Source organism: Copadichromis virginalis, linkage group LG7 (assembly GCF_057382275.1).
Source record: "Copadichromis virginalis isolate Kocher_CV1m ecotype Utaka linkage group LG7, C_Virginalis_male_GT1.1, whole genome shotgun sequence".
NCBI lineage: Eukaryota > Metazoa > Chordata > Actinopteri > Cichliformes > Cichlidae > Copadichromis > Copadichromis virginalis.
This window is the reverse complement of record NC_140624.1, coordinates 27,057,788-27,072,493: the sequence shown is the minus strand read 5'-3', so window position 1 is coordinate 27,072,493 and position 14,706 is coordinate 27,057,788. Positions and strand designations below refer to the sequence as shown.

The 14,706-nt window shown below is 37.8% G+C and overlaps 1 protein-coding gene across 1 annotated transcript in view; it reads right to left on the bottom strand.

The window, feature by feature from the left end:
• Window positions 1-13,956, bottom strand: part of carmil2 (capping protein regulator and myosin 1 linker 2) — a 63,582-nt gene extending 49,626 nt beyond the window's left edge. The window contains exons 1-16 of the mRNA XM_085460989.1: window positions 13,929-13,956; window positions 8,604-8,707; window positions 7,413-7,463; window positions 6,824-6,883; window positions 6,545-6,666; window positions 5,926-6,023; window positions 5,615-5,685; window positions 5,392-5,465; window positions 5,237-5,312; window positions 4,290-4,378; window positions 3,651-3,745; window positions 3,057-3,143; window positions 2,385-2,494; window positions 1,657-1,734; window positions 986-1,062; window positions 57-161 (exon numbers count right to left, since the gene is read on the bottom strand). Coding sequence (XP_085317115.1) covers window positions 57-161; window positions 986-1,062; window positions 1,657-1,734; window positions 2,385-2,494; window positions 3,057-3,143; window positions 3,651-3,745; window positions 4,290-4,378; window positions 5,237-5,312; window positions 5,392-5,465; window positions 5,615-5,685; window positions 5,926-6,023; window positions 6,545-6,666; window positions 6,824-6,883; window positions 7,413-7,463; window positions 8,604-8,707; window positions 13,929-13,956 — 1,325 coding nt within the window. The remainder of the gene's footprint in view (window positions 1-56; window positions 162-985; window positions 1,063-1,656; window positions 1,735-2,384; window positions 2,495-3,056; window positions 3,144-3,650; window positions 3,746-4,289; window positions 4,379-5,236; window positions 5,313-5,391; window positions 5,466-5,614; window positions 5,686-5,925; window positions 6,024-6,544; window positions 6,667-6,823; window positions 6,884-7,412; window positions 7,464-8,603; window positions 8,708-13,928) is intronic.
• Between the last annotated feature and the right edge of the window lie 750 nt (window positions 13,957-14,706).

The following is a 14,706-nucleotide window of genomic DNA, read 5'->3' as shown; positions in this document are numbered from 1 at the left end:
AGTTCCCACGGCCAACAGTGAGCTTTCGTGTCATATGTGACAGTGTGTGGACACACCTGAGAGCTTGTGGAGGTAGTTTGGTTGCAGACAGCCCAACATATTTCAGCTCACAGCTCTGACTAAAGAACTCTTGAATGCTCCTCGTGACCTCCTGCACCTTTCTATACACGTGCACACACGTGCACACACACACACAGAGGGAGAGAGAGAGAAAGAAAAGAGATTTCTTGTCGTAGTCACATAAACATTCATGAAGACAGCAGGGTGTCTGGATCAGGTTCACATATTCAACCTTTCAATTAATAGATAACTTAGTAGATACCTCTCGATCTCTGAATCTATCAGTGAATTAATCTATGAATTTATCAGCTGATGACAGTTTAACATGACATCTTTTTAATGGCTTAATATATTGTGTATATGGAAAATATTAAATATCATTTTTCAAGTTCCTAAGAATTTGTAACAAGATTGTGTCAAACACAGCACCGAGCATATTGTTATAAAAACACACGTTGGATGAAAGAAATTATGGGACATCTTTTTTTTTACTGATTTATTTATTTATGTTGACACCTAAATTATCTACTAATTCTGGAACTGCTCTTTTTTTCTATGGTGAAAGGCGTTTCACATTTAACAACTTTAACAACTCTCAACAACATCAGGTGATATGTTGTAAAAGCCACTTGTTTATGGTATAAGCCAGTTTGTGCACATGCTGTCAAAGCTCCTTCTGAACACTTCATGCTACTATGTTCTCAGACTGTAACCTGAGGTACTGCAGTACTGTGGTGAATATTCATATTTAATTTGTTCATTAATGTTGTTTAGTAAACTTGTGGACTGGTTGATCCTATAAATTGTCGCAGTATGACTCCATAGGCTTGGAATGCCCTCTTCTGGTTTTCAAAAGCTGCTGCATTTCAAACCAACTAAGAAACTGAAGTCCAATGAGTTTACAGATATGGACAGTGGAGCTGACCTGTGGCTGAAAGGATTCCTGGCCAGGTTAAGGTGCACCAGTTTGTAACAACATCCAGCAGACAGCGACACAAATAACTGCATGAAAAGAAAGGTTAAAGTGAGCGAAAGTTATCTACAGAAAGTAAGTAAAATACAAGCAATTGTTTCAAACCACTGTTTTGATACTGTGCATACAAGAACAATGACAATAATAATAATAATAATAATAATAATAATAATAATAATAATAATAATAATGATAATGATAATGATAATGATAATAATAATAATAATAATAATAATAATAATAATGATAATAATAATAATAATAATAATAATAATAATAATAATAATAATAATAATAATAATAATAATAATAATGATAATAATAATAATAATAATAATATAATAATTGTCTCTATGTGTTGGCCCTGCATCAGACTGGCGACCTGGGGAAGCTATCAAACTGGATATATGAGTGGATAAAACATAAATATTAACATAGATGTAATGTAGTACAGATTGGTCTTGGGCACAAGCTATGAGGTCCCTGATTTTGGTTTGTTTTATTGTTTTATCCATTTTGTTGAGATCCAACCATGGCCTCTGATTCTTCCAAATATCAATCAATGAGAAATCAATGAGATGATGGAAAGAAGTCCACAGTTATAAAAACAGTATGTCACTGACTGTGTCCAGAGGGCAGCTGGTATCACTGAGGTCCAGATAAGACAGAGAGTTTGTACTGGACAAGAACTTGAAGAGAAACTGCAAGAGACACACAGATGCATCATAAAGTCTGAGTTATGTAGACATGGTTTCTTTCAGAGACTAGGCAGCTGAAATGATGACAAGGAGAGACACAATCACCATCCTAACAGGCCAGCATTAACTTAGGAAGAAGAAGATAATAATAAGATAATAAAGAAAATAATTTCCAGAATATTTCTAGGATATTTTGATAAACATAAGACTTGCTTGACTGAAATCAGAATCCATTATTTGGACTCTACTGGAGAAAACGTTTAGGCTCTGTACATGTCTACATTCTTATCCAGGATGGAAAACCATCAGCGTATGTCTTGAAACAGAGTTGCTGTTTCTGGCAAACCTTCACTTACTTTCACGGTGCTTGGACAACACGTTACAAGTCCAGCAACCTTTGTTGTACATAGAAATACTTTGTTGCATGAGCAACGTATTGGACCTTGTGGCCTTCGGTGATGATTACCCTTGTGAAGACCACAAGCTGAAATGTTTCAACAAACCAGTGAAGCTGGTTGCAAGCAAGGTCAGGATAATAGTCGGCACCACTTCTGGATGTTAAAGGTACGTGTACTGCAAGTACTGTAAGAGTATTCGTTGCATCATTTGTCTTCAATCCATATCATGTGAAAACACTTAAAGCAGAGTGTTACCGTGGCTTCCTCAGTAACCAGGCTACTGGTGTTACCAGACAGATCGAGGTGGGTCAGAGATGTTGAGAACCTTTGACTGGAGGACAACACCTGACTCAGACAGCCGAGACCTGGAAAAAAAACAATCAAACCACAAATAATGATTATTTTGAATGGGGTAAGGATGTGACAGCAAAGATGGTGTGAAACACATTTATGGCGGCAGGCAAAATATCCGAAGGAATCCTCCTTTTATTCATTTCATATTCATTCAAAGACGAGCAAAAGAGGAATCTGCAAAACTGATATACCTGGATGTATTGTACAAAAATATGATCATACTATACTCAGCATTTGTTCGAATTTGTATCTAAGAGGTGTGTTTTAACACACTAATTATAATTATTTAGTGGTACAATGCAAAGTGTTGACAGGAAGTGCTTTTATTTTGAAGTGCAAGGTCATCAGGAACAACATTACCTTTTGGTCGAGTGACTTTTAAGCAGCACATTCAGCAACTAAAATGTTCTACTGAATGGTTTCTTTCTGGCATTCAATATATGCTTTCAGACTGTAAAAGTCCTGAGTGTTCACCTCCTCTTCATATTTACTCGATTCTGTCTTCATTCTGCTCCTTATCTTATTAAACTAATGAAAACAGCACATTATTTCTACAGTTTATAGTGTTTGTACCTCTGGCAGTCATCGACACCCTGGACAGGGAGAGGCGCTTGAGTCCTTTCTCCAGATTCTCCAAATTCTGACTTAGCGCTATTACACCTTGCAGTGAAAACACAAAACATTAACACAACTGTGAGTTAAAATAGTGTCTTTCAAAGGGACATATTTTGCAGAAAAGCACAGGTAGAGGCAATGACATTAATAATAATTCAACTCTGCTGCGATTTGTATATTCTCATTCACTGACTTGACACTTTTTAGAACAAAAATATTCTTATTTTTAGTCATTTTATTCGGTATCTATGATTACTACCTGCATTTTATGATGTGTCTGTGCTGGTGACGCTTGCCTTTTCTCAGGAAGGCTTTTATGTTCTACTAGAATCAAATTTGTTTGCCAATCACTTCATACCTTTAATAAAAGTTTTCACTATATACATATTACTGTCTGAGTCTGCACAGATATGAATCTAAACTGCAGCTGTTTGGTGAAGGCATACAACTACAAACCAGTTATTATGATTTGCAGCAGTAGACGCTTTCCCCCTATTCACATCTTAGTCACAACCACATACATGAATCAGGTGTCAAATCTAAAAAGCTCACCTTTGTCTTCAATTGGATTGCCAGAGAGGTTGATAGATTGCAGGTTAGACGAGGCATGCTCTTTGAGGGCAGCAGCCATTTTGACTGCAAAGTCCCTGTAAAGAAGATTATTGTCAGTCTCAATACCTGTAAGCTACACTGTAAATCAAAGTAATTTAAAGTCTGCCTAGTTTAACAAGTGAAAATATTTCTTCCTGAGTACATATATTTTCCTGAAATACATGATATTGTGCAAATGTTTTATACAATTAAGATGTTTGGATCTTGAGTCACCGCAGTAACATAAAGGAGGCATCTGCTTGGCCTGTGACGAGTGCAAACACTCAGCCAGAGTAACAAAGGTCTATGTTGTCACAAGAAGGAGGGGTCCTGAGACAAGAGTCCCAGATTTTGTTAAAGTCATGGTTAAAAGCTCAAACGTGCAGTGAGGAGCTCTGTTGAGCTGTGGGGAGCATTCTGCTGGTTTGAAACTAATGGTCCTCTCAGTGTTCTCTCCTGCTGTTAGTGGTTTCTTCTGCATGATAATAATGCATTCATCAATAGAGCACCTGGGCTCCATAATGACCCCACATCTTTCTGAGACACTTTCTGTTTTTTCATTGATTTTTGACCCGTCTGTATGTGGACACAGAAACTCACAGCTTCAGTCCACTGGCCTCCAGCGAGAGCTCCTCCAGACTGGGAGACCTCGACAGCAGGTATGTCAGCTGCTGCTGGATATCCACTGACTGAAAGAACAAAACAAGAAACGTGCAGAGTGGTGTTTCCAACTTTCTTTTTTGCATTAGCAGTGGCCCATAAACACATGCACAATAAGCCTGCCGTGAATCCAGGAGCTGGGAGAGGTTTTTATAAAGTCCTGGTGGGGATTTTTTTTTAACCCAAGTTATTTTGTCATTGTGTATTTGGTCTTAGAAATAATTTGGTCTGGAGTGATATCAAGAATGGAAAAGAGCAAAATTTCAGTTCAATTCAATTTCATTCATGTTGCACCAAATCACGACAAGTTTCCTCAAGTTACAGACCCCAGCTCTGTACTCTTTACCAGCCTCAATAAATCAGCTCGCTTCTTCTTTAAACCCACTCGTGTCTTCGAGTGTCTCCATTTAGATCCACGCCACACACCCGAACATAACAACTTATGAATGATTGTGATCCAAAACCCTCAAGAGAAATCAATCTTTTATAGTTTTTTATATGCTTTTCTAATAGTTTTTAAATATTATTCATAATAAATGAATCTACACTTAAGAATGTCACCTGAAATGAGAGCTAAGGAGAAGAAGATTATCATCTGATCAGCTTATTAACTGTTGGGGTCACAAGCAAATAACAGTCAAAACAATAAAGCAAATAATTATTTCCATATAGATTCCACAGTCTGATAACATCTCCAGCACCGCAGTCTTGCTCTGTGACAGTTGTGTTGGATCTAACATATATTTTGTTCCTATTATTAAATGACCACTTAGTTTATTCATGAGAATAATAGTCGTCATTTTGAGAAAAAGCTGGATTCAAGTGTGCAAACCTTTAGGTAACTCTTTCAAACACTCAAACATAAATAAATAAAAATCATAGTGTACCAGTTTGAGATCTTTGCAGTAAATCTTTGTAAACCACTGGTTAAAGGACAAAGCCGCTACTGCCAATGCCAGGTCCCTGTGAGGAAAGGAGACAAAGAAGGTATGTAACAGCGGTAAAGTATGACTGGATTAGCCATCATAATGCTGTATCTCACCTGCTGTCTAAGTGGCTGAAGTCCTGCAGGTTGAATTGTCTCCAGTTGTGGATGTAGTAGATGTTGTCAACATCCTGCATAAACAGTTTGACATTAATTATAATATTTGTATAAAAAGTGCTAAAATTGATTTAAAATTTTAGAATTTATTTCAAATGTGAGTCATCTAAAGTTTGGTGCAGATGGCATTACTAGATTTTATGTTGATGCCACATTAACATACCCACTGAATCTCTTCTCTAAACGGCATCTCATTGAAATCACACAAAGCAGCATAGGTATCAGAGAATCCTCCTGGGAACGATACTCAGATACATTAGTTCTAGTTTTAAATTCATTTGTTTTTCTGAAATGCAAAACTGTCGGTGATCATGTAGTTAGTGTTGCTAATGTTTGAATCATACGGTGTTTATGATCAACTGAAATGGTCTTTAGCTTTATCACAGTATGTACAACACATTTATAAATGTTTACATGTTAGTACAGTAAGTGATATCCCAACTACATTATCTGAAACTGGGAAATGAAACACACCACAGTAGCCAGGCTGACTGTTCATCTGCTCCTCTATCGCACCAATCAGTGTGAGGAGTCGGTCCTTGAGATCGGGTGGAATTGTCTTCAACAGCTTTCTGAGGATTAAAGGAAAATATGAAATGTACCCCATGAAACTGCAATACTCTGCAGACAGACCAAGAGTCTATTGACTGGGAGCTCGGAAATTCAGGTCTTGACTCACTTGATCTATTCCCTCATTAAACACCTCAAAGTATTTTGGCCTTAAGGTCTTACTAAATATATATAATTGTGTTGCTTTTAGAATTTCTAGTCATGTTTATTGTCCTGAAAGCCTAGTAAAGTTGGACAGATCTACCATGTGTGAGATCTGATTTCAAAAAGCTAAGGTCCCAAAGGTGAACAAGCTCACTTTGACTGTGCAACAACAGGCCTTTGGAAACCAGCTGATGACATTGTAGTGGCTACGTCTTTTATATATAGTCTATGATTGTTTCCTATATTCATCAAACTGTATGTAAACTTGGGGAGTATCTTTAAAAACACACACTGTATATAATAAACATATAATGTTTTCTGTGATTTGAGAAGCCATTGGCTTTGAGACTGGTACGAGCCCACTGCAAGACGGACCCACCCTGGTGAAGAATCAGGAAAGATCCTCTTCAATGAGGCGGTCATGTGACTGATCATGGCTTCAAGATCTTCAGTGTGTAACACACTGAAATACAGAGTCTGTCTGTCTGTCTCCAACACAATCTGCAACACATCCATACGTGTGTTACTCTCCGCATATAAAAACTAGTCTTTTTTATAGAATCAAATATTGTCTTAATGTGTGTTTTATATATGCATAAGTGCATATAAAAATTTAATGTAAAAACAGGTTATATATTGACACTGATAAATGGTGTACCTTCATGTGACTATGAATATTAATGGCGCAAATCTCCAGGTAGCTAAAGGTGCTCTCCACCTGTGCATGAGAGAAAGGCATGAGTGTGAATACACACACACACACACACACACACACACACACACACACACACACACACACACACACACACACACACATAAAGACAAAGTGAAAACAAATTCCATTTAAAAATGTGATTGTTTTTTGGTAACTGTGGTGCGGCCGAATCCATCCTTTCACTGCAGTGTTAAATGGCCTGATACTGATGCAGTGCTTTTACACTGCAAGCCATATCCGCCCAGTCCTACACTGCTTTATTCTATGCACAGTGAGAATGAATCTGTGCACACCGATGCATCGGGGCATTTATGCACATACATATAAAAAGAAAATGTTTGGCACGTTCAGCTCTATCTCTCTCCAGAAACAGTGTCCTAGTCAGAAAGGATAATCCATAAGGCTCATAACTCACAATGGTCATTTATCAAGTAAGAACCAGTAAGGAAAAAAATAACCCCTCTTATTTCAAACCTCATCACACAATGTTTAAGTTAAGCTGGTTTGGTTTAAAAGAGACGTTGTAATTTACCCTGATAGGTTGCTTGTTTATAACCACGTAGCCTCTCCATAGACTCAGTACCTAAGAGAAACAGACATCATAAAAACAAAGAGAAAAGCTATTAGATATCAAACTGACAGACCAATGCCTGCAGCTTCAGAGGAACAGTGTCATTTTATGCAATTTTGGTCCTTTACATTGACCTCCAAACTACAGTAGCACTGAGGTCCACAAGTGGCATGCTGCTCCTGCAACCGTCCCATATGTCAGTGTTGCAGCAGCCGAATGCAATTCTCAGATGGACAGTTAGTGCTCGTAGAGCGTCATCCTCATTATTACCACTCTGCTTACACAGGAAACAAGTTACCATATGAAATTTGGTCACATGTCAGGATGACCTAAAGTTTAGCTTCTTGTGCAATAGGTACAAATTAATGTTGCCCAAATTACTTTTACAACAGTTTATTTACTCTGATTTTGCGTCAATCATTAATCATTAATTAATCATGCCATAAATATATGTTCTTAAAAATCTGTATTTTATTCCTTTCTACCTTTGACAGAGTAGTGTAAATTTCTTTACTTCGTAAAAATTAACATTAAACTTGAAGTTGTTCAGTGACCTGCTTTAAGAACCTTCATACATGTTTATACATACATTGTTAGCTTTTTAAACAGCGGGTTATAGTAAACAAGTCAAAATATAGTAAACAAGTTACAGTAAAAAAGTCAAAATGCACTTTAACAAACACATAATCAATTTATAATATGTAATTTTTTTTTTTTTTTTACCATTTTTTTATTCAATCAATAATGGACAATAAAATTTATTTGAATACATTGATCCACCTTAAATAAATGAACAAAATATAAAAGTAGTTTAACAACATTATTTATTTATTTATTTTTACTTTAATCCACAAGAAAGTAAACTTTAAGTGATCCTGACTCTTGATAAAAAATATTTGTCTAACCCTAAATCACACGCACTGTAAAAACAGATCTTTTAGTGCCCCCTCCTGGCAGATTTGTGTACATGCCGATGCCAGAGCGGCCCTGGTGCCCACATAAACGTGTTTTCTGTGTGCAAACAAACTGTTAGCAGACAAGTAGTAATGAGGCTGATCCTGTAAGAGCACCAGCTGATTCAGATTTAGTTAGAGTAGTCATAGTGAAATAGCCATTAGACCAAAGGTATTGGCTTTTACCAATGATACTCACCATAAACCTGTTGGTTGACCTTCCAGTTGTCAGACTGGAGTTGTTCAAAATAACAGGCGTCACCAGACAGACTCTGTGAGGCTTCAGCAGCTCTGATATCTGATCTGCTCACAGGATTACACACAAAAACAGACCATCACTATTGCTATCATACTTTTAAGGACATCTTCAGCAGAGGCTTCAGTTACTGTTTGTTTCTGGACCTTTCGGTCCAAAGTTTAGCCTTCAACAAGTGAAATGCTCAGTTGGGTTAAGATCAGGTGACTGGATACCTGGTGACATTCAAGGATATTCCACTTCTTTGCTTTAAAAAATTCCTGGGTTGCTTTGGCTGCATATTTTAGGTCATTGTCAATTTGTATTATGAAACGATGCCCATCAGTTCGACTCCATGTAGCTGGATTTGAGCAGACAGCTTGTCTCAGAACACCTCAGAATTCATTCGGCTGCTTCTGTCCTGTGTCACATCATCAATAAACACTAGTGTCCTAGTGGGACTGGCAGCCATACACCCCAAACCATCACATTGCCTCCGCTGTGTTTATGATGTGGTTTGCTTTGGATCATGAGCTGTTCTTTGTCAGATGTTTTCTTTTCTGTTTTCACAGCTTAAGGGTGACTTGTTTCACATGCATGGAGAGCTCCTGTGACTGCATGTTGTCTGTTCACAGTAAAATCTTCCATATGCAAGTACCACACCTCAGATCAACTCCAGGCTTTTATATGCTTAATTAATAATGACATAATGATGGAATTGCCCACACCTGCCCACGAAATAGCCTTTGAATCAATTGTCCAATTACCTTGGTCCCTCCTAAACCCTTCATCCAATTTTAATGCAGATACCCTCAAATGAAAGCTGAGAGACTACACATGACATCCATTGTATAACCATTATTTAATTACATTTCAATAACCAGGTAATATATATTGTGTCCAAATATATATGGACCTAACTATAAACTTGAGTCGCATCCCATTCTTTAATCCATAGGGTTTAATATGATGTCGGCCCACCTTTTGCAGCTATAACAGCTTCCACTCTTCTGGGAAGGCTTTCCATAGTTTAGGAGTGTTTATTTATAACCATTCTTTAAGGAGCACATTTGTGAGGACAGACCAGTAGGTTTCCTCCACACCAAACTCTCATCCATGTCTTTATGGACCTTGCATTGTGCACTGGTGTGCAGTCATGTTGGAAGAGGAACGGATCATCCCCAAACTGTTCCCACAAATTTGGAAGCCTGAAATTGTCCAAAGTGTCTTGGTATGCTGAAGCATTAAGAGTTCCCAACACTGAAACTAAGGGACTGCTCTGTGATCTTACGTGGCCGACCACTACATGACTAAGTTGCTGTCGTTCCAGTTGCTTCCACTTTGTTATAATACCACTAACAGCTGACTGTGGAATATTTAGTACAGAGGTCGGAAGTAACAACGTACAAATACTTTGTTACTGTACTTAAGTAGAATTTTCAGGTATCTGTACTTGAGTAGTTTTCTTTCTGACTACTTTTTACTTTCACTCACTACATTTTGAACAAGTATATGTACTTTCTTCTTACATTTTCAAAACAGGTTTATTACTTAATTTAAATATATATATATATTATTAATTTTAACATATTTAAGGTGAGTTATTATTTCACTTCACTGTGAGCGTCCAAACATCAAACCAATTTGAGCCTAAACAGCAACACAAGAAAACCAGTCCTGTTCATGTATTATTCACCAGGACATGTCACATAGAAAGAGATGGAAGAGGCAAAAAGTCAGCGGTTAAAGTACGATGGGTATTTTTGTTTTTGTTGATATTTAAATTGTGGTAGCAGTACTTCAACGTCTAGTTAGTGCTTCAAAAGAGGAGCGAGGAGCATAAAGGAGTCTTATTTTAAAGGTGCAGGTAATTTCAAATGCACATTTTATCAGTTCAACAAACATCAGCAAACACACAAACTGTTTGTGTGCAGTTATTTGCACAGTGTGTTGCTAGCTAAAGGTCCAGCTGCTATATTTGACAGGCAGAGAAAAGAAAGAGAGCCAACTTCACTCAGAGATGGAGAAAGATAAGAAAATCAGGACAGGAGAGGAAGAAGAGAGGTTCGATTTAAAGGGAAGGACTACTCAGTGTAGAAACATCTTCCAAAGAGCTACTTTTTACTTTCTTACTTTGTGTACATGTAAGAGCCTGTACTTTTTTCACTTTTACTTGAGTAAAGAAGTTGAATCAGTACTTCAACTTTTACTGGAGTATTTTTTAACACTCGTATCTGTACTTCGACTTAAGTACATAATGTCTGTACTTTTGCCACCTCTGATTCAGTAGCAAGGAAATTTAATCACTGGACTTGTTGCACAGGTAACATTCTATCACGGTCCCACGCTGGAATTCACGGAGCTCCTGAGAGCGAGCGGTGCATGCCTAGGTCCTCGATTTTATACACCTGTGGCCACGAAAGTGATCGGAAGACCTGAATTCAGTGATTTGGGTGGGTGAGTGAATACTTTTGGCAATATAGTGTGGATGACACTAGGCAAACAGGACCATTTCTGCAAAAACCTGAACTGAGATCCACAGATCCTCCACACTGTACACCACCAGCATCTTCACTGCACCTAGAAATTTTGTAGGAGTTACAACTGGCACAACTGGCCGACAAAGGGCCAAATTCCAAAGCATCCTCAGTGTTGGACTGAAGGGTAAGTGACAACACGTGCAATGGAAGGTTTAAGAATGGTAAATGGACTGGTTCTTATATAGCGCTTTTCTACTCTGAGCACTCAAAGCGCTTTATACAACTAATTCGTTCACCTAACCACACAAGCACTAAACTGCGTGAATGGGTGTTAAGTGCTCAGTCACACGCTGATGGATGCATCAGAGAGCAACCTGGGGTTAGTATCTTGCCCAAAGATATTTGACAAGGAGCCTGGGATCGAACTGCCAACCTTCCGGTTAGTAGCTGACCTGCTCTACCACCTGAGCTACAGCACATTGTTGTCATCGTGTTAAACAGTCGTATTACCAGGCTTTAAACACCACCTATAAACACCACCTACTTTGTGAGGCATGAAGACATCCATCCTTTGTAAACTCTGTTTATTTACCCACGTGGTTCTTATTTCCAGCCCATTTTAAGAACGAACAGGCAGGAGTTCTGAGTTTAGTGTAGGGAATTACATAGTGATAATATAGTGATTTGTGAAATGCTAAGACTTGTGAAAACTTGTGTGTGTAAACTTGTGAAATTGAGTTTTCAAAGAAACAAAAGTAGTGCAAGATCTGAAACTGCCCAGCAACCTCTTTTCTGCGGTTTGAGGCAAACTGAAATAATGGAAACTTGCCCTGTAACTTTAGTACAGAAAGGAAATGTATTTGTAACGACTTTCAATGTGAATGACTTTCAGTTAAACTCAATATAGTAGATATATTTGAGGGGGTTTTGTCGCTTTAGATACCTTACTTTTACAAATTCCCCTATAAATCAGAGTTAAAATCAGCAGTTACAATAACATCTGGTTTGTGTATGTACCCGTATAAGAAGGAAAAGACTTTTACAAGAGTCCACTCACTCATTCTTTTCATATACAAAATTACAGATTTATATTATAAAACTCACACATGGTGTGTATGACACAAAAACTCTTGATTCTTGATCCACAGGAGACCTCAGAGACCAACAGTACACTGCTCTGTAGGTGAGGCTGACAAGTTTGAAAATAGGTGATGTGGGCAACGGTAAGCTACTGAAAGGAGATGGACACATTGATCAGGTGTTAAGTGGCCAAATAGTAGCCTGAATTTCCCACAAGTAATCAGATACAGAGCGAAGACAATGATGAATAACAAAAGCTGATAAAGGATGGTCTGGATGAACGTGAGAATAAAAAAAGCTTTGTGGGGGAAAATCAGCACAAAGAAAACTCCTTTATGTGGGTGCAAAAACACTGGGACTGGTCAAAGATGAAATTATTTGTATTTGATAAAATTAGCAGAGGACAGGACGCCTACAGTGTTACTGATCATGTAAGCCACGCTTTCTGAGGATTAGAACGTCTGTCTTATTGGGAATGACCTGTACAAAAAAACTTAAATGAACTGATCAAATTAATGTTGTCCATTCATTTATAAATAACATTAGCTTATTTGGTTGGGGCAAAAAACATACCTGAACGGTATCTACAAATAAATAGCATGTGATATTAGTTTTTAATAATCTATCTAAAGGGCAGCAGATATGAAATGAACCTGAGGCTCAGAAGTTGCTGAAGGACAGAAATTAGGTATGTCCCCCACAACGACAGTAAAACATCTGTGAGAGAACATTCAAACTGTTATTATGCAATAGCTGTATAATCAGGGTTTGATGTTTTACAGAAGTGAGCCCTAGTAGTTCCAACCTTAACCCTGATTATACATGACTAGGTGATCATTTCTAATGAAGTTCAGGTAGTTTAGAGTTTTAAGATGGCACAGAAATTTCTCGGAGTCACCTCACCAAACAAGTGCCAGATTCACTGTTATTCAGAGGCTTTTTTGGCACCGGCAAGGTCTATGGCATGGAAATACTGACAGTCAGAGTGCAACTGACTGCTGTGCTGAATTCAGGGACATGTTACATACAATACCGATCATGTGCTCAGATTACACTGAATTTCTGCAGAATGCTGCATGATGAAGGTCAGCTGTGCCCTTCTTTAGAAATTAATCGGAGCACTAACAGAGTAATAATTTCAGAGTCCTGGTATTGGACTGTCTTTATTCAGTTCATAACACTGCTAACAAACCACACACTGAGTCACGTTTCCTTCTTTTTGTCAGTTGGTGTCACTGACTGTTAAAGTGGAAACACAGACGGTAACTAAGTAGGAGAAGCTGACCTTTAGGCATAAACAGTTTGTTTCAATGAAAAAGAAAAGCCTAACTTAACTGTGCAGACCAGATGTTTTTTATGAAGTCAGGATTTAGTCCAGTAAAAAGTTGTATGGCTAGTATCACTAAAGCACAGATTATTTACATCTTTATAAATAATCTTACATCATTAAAACTGTATGTTTGAAGTTTTAGACAAAAATAAATACATGTAAGATGATCTCTGTGACAGAAAGTCTCACATTTTGTTGCTAAGCACCCGTTTTTACCCAGTATGGCAACATTTGGAGCCCCTGAATTAGATTGCATTTGCTTTAACTAGGTCAGCTTAAACAGACTGAGTTGAAATACATGTAAAAACCTTTAAGGTGTTTCAATGCTATCATCCTATGTTCAAAGAATCAGAAATATCAAAGCGCATTAACTTTGCTGCTGAAAATGGCTCAGCTTACCTTGCAGGTTCTGGGAAACAGCCTCCATTCTGTGGACTTCAATAAAACGATGAAATTAATATGAAGATGCACAAAAAGTTAATCTGTGATCTTGTACTGCTCCTTAGAGAAATAACGAAAGGAAAGATGCATGTCCATACCGCCAAATTTACAAAAAGAAGACAGATTTTAATCTAATAAAACAGTGTGTACAAATCCAACTGCACTGAGTCAGGAGCAGGGAGCAGAGGAGATAGTAAAACAAGAAAATGTAGCGTGGAGATACTAAAGGTGTGAAGGTACACACATGAAACCACCATAAGATTTCTTTTTCAGAGCACATCTGCATATAACCCTCTTTCTCTTTCCACCCTGCATGCATGCACACACGTCACCTTTCTTGCTCTGCTTGCATGCACCCTCTGCTTGTGAACGTAGATACTCACATCCTGTTCCATGTTGTGAGTCAATAACACTGTGAACACAGAGAAGACTAAGCAGGAAGGAACTGAAGCTAACCCCCACACTGCAGGAAACCTGCAGTTTTACAAAGTTGTGCATCGTGTTTAGAAGTTTAGGAACTAATCAAATGTTGAACGTCAGAGGATAAATAAAAGAAATAGTATTTATGAAAGCATAATAAGGGTTTAATGACTTTTACTTTTATTATGATGGAATCAATTATATTTTTCATTAGTAGTTATCTCTAACCACCAGGGGGAACCAAAGTGCACATTCAAACTGTTTTATCTACATTTAGTTAAGGCAGAACTGCTTTGATCCGTTTACAGTTTTGTAC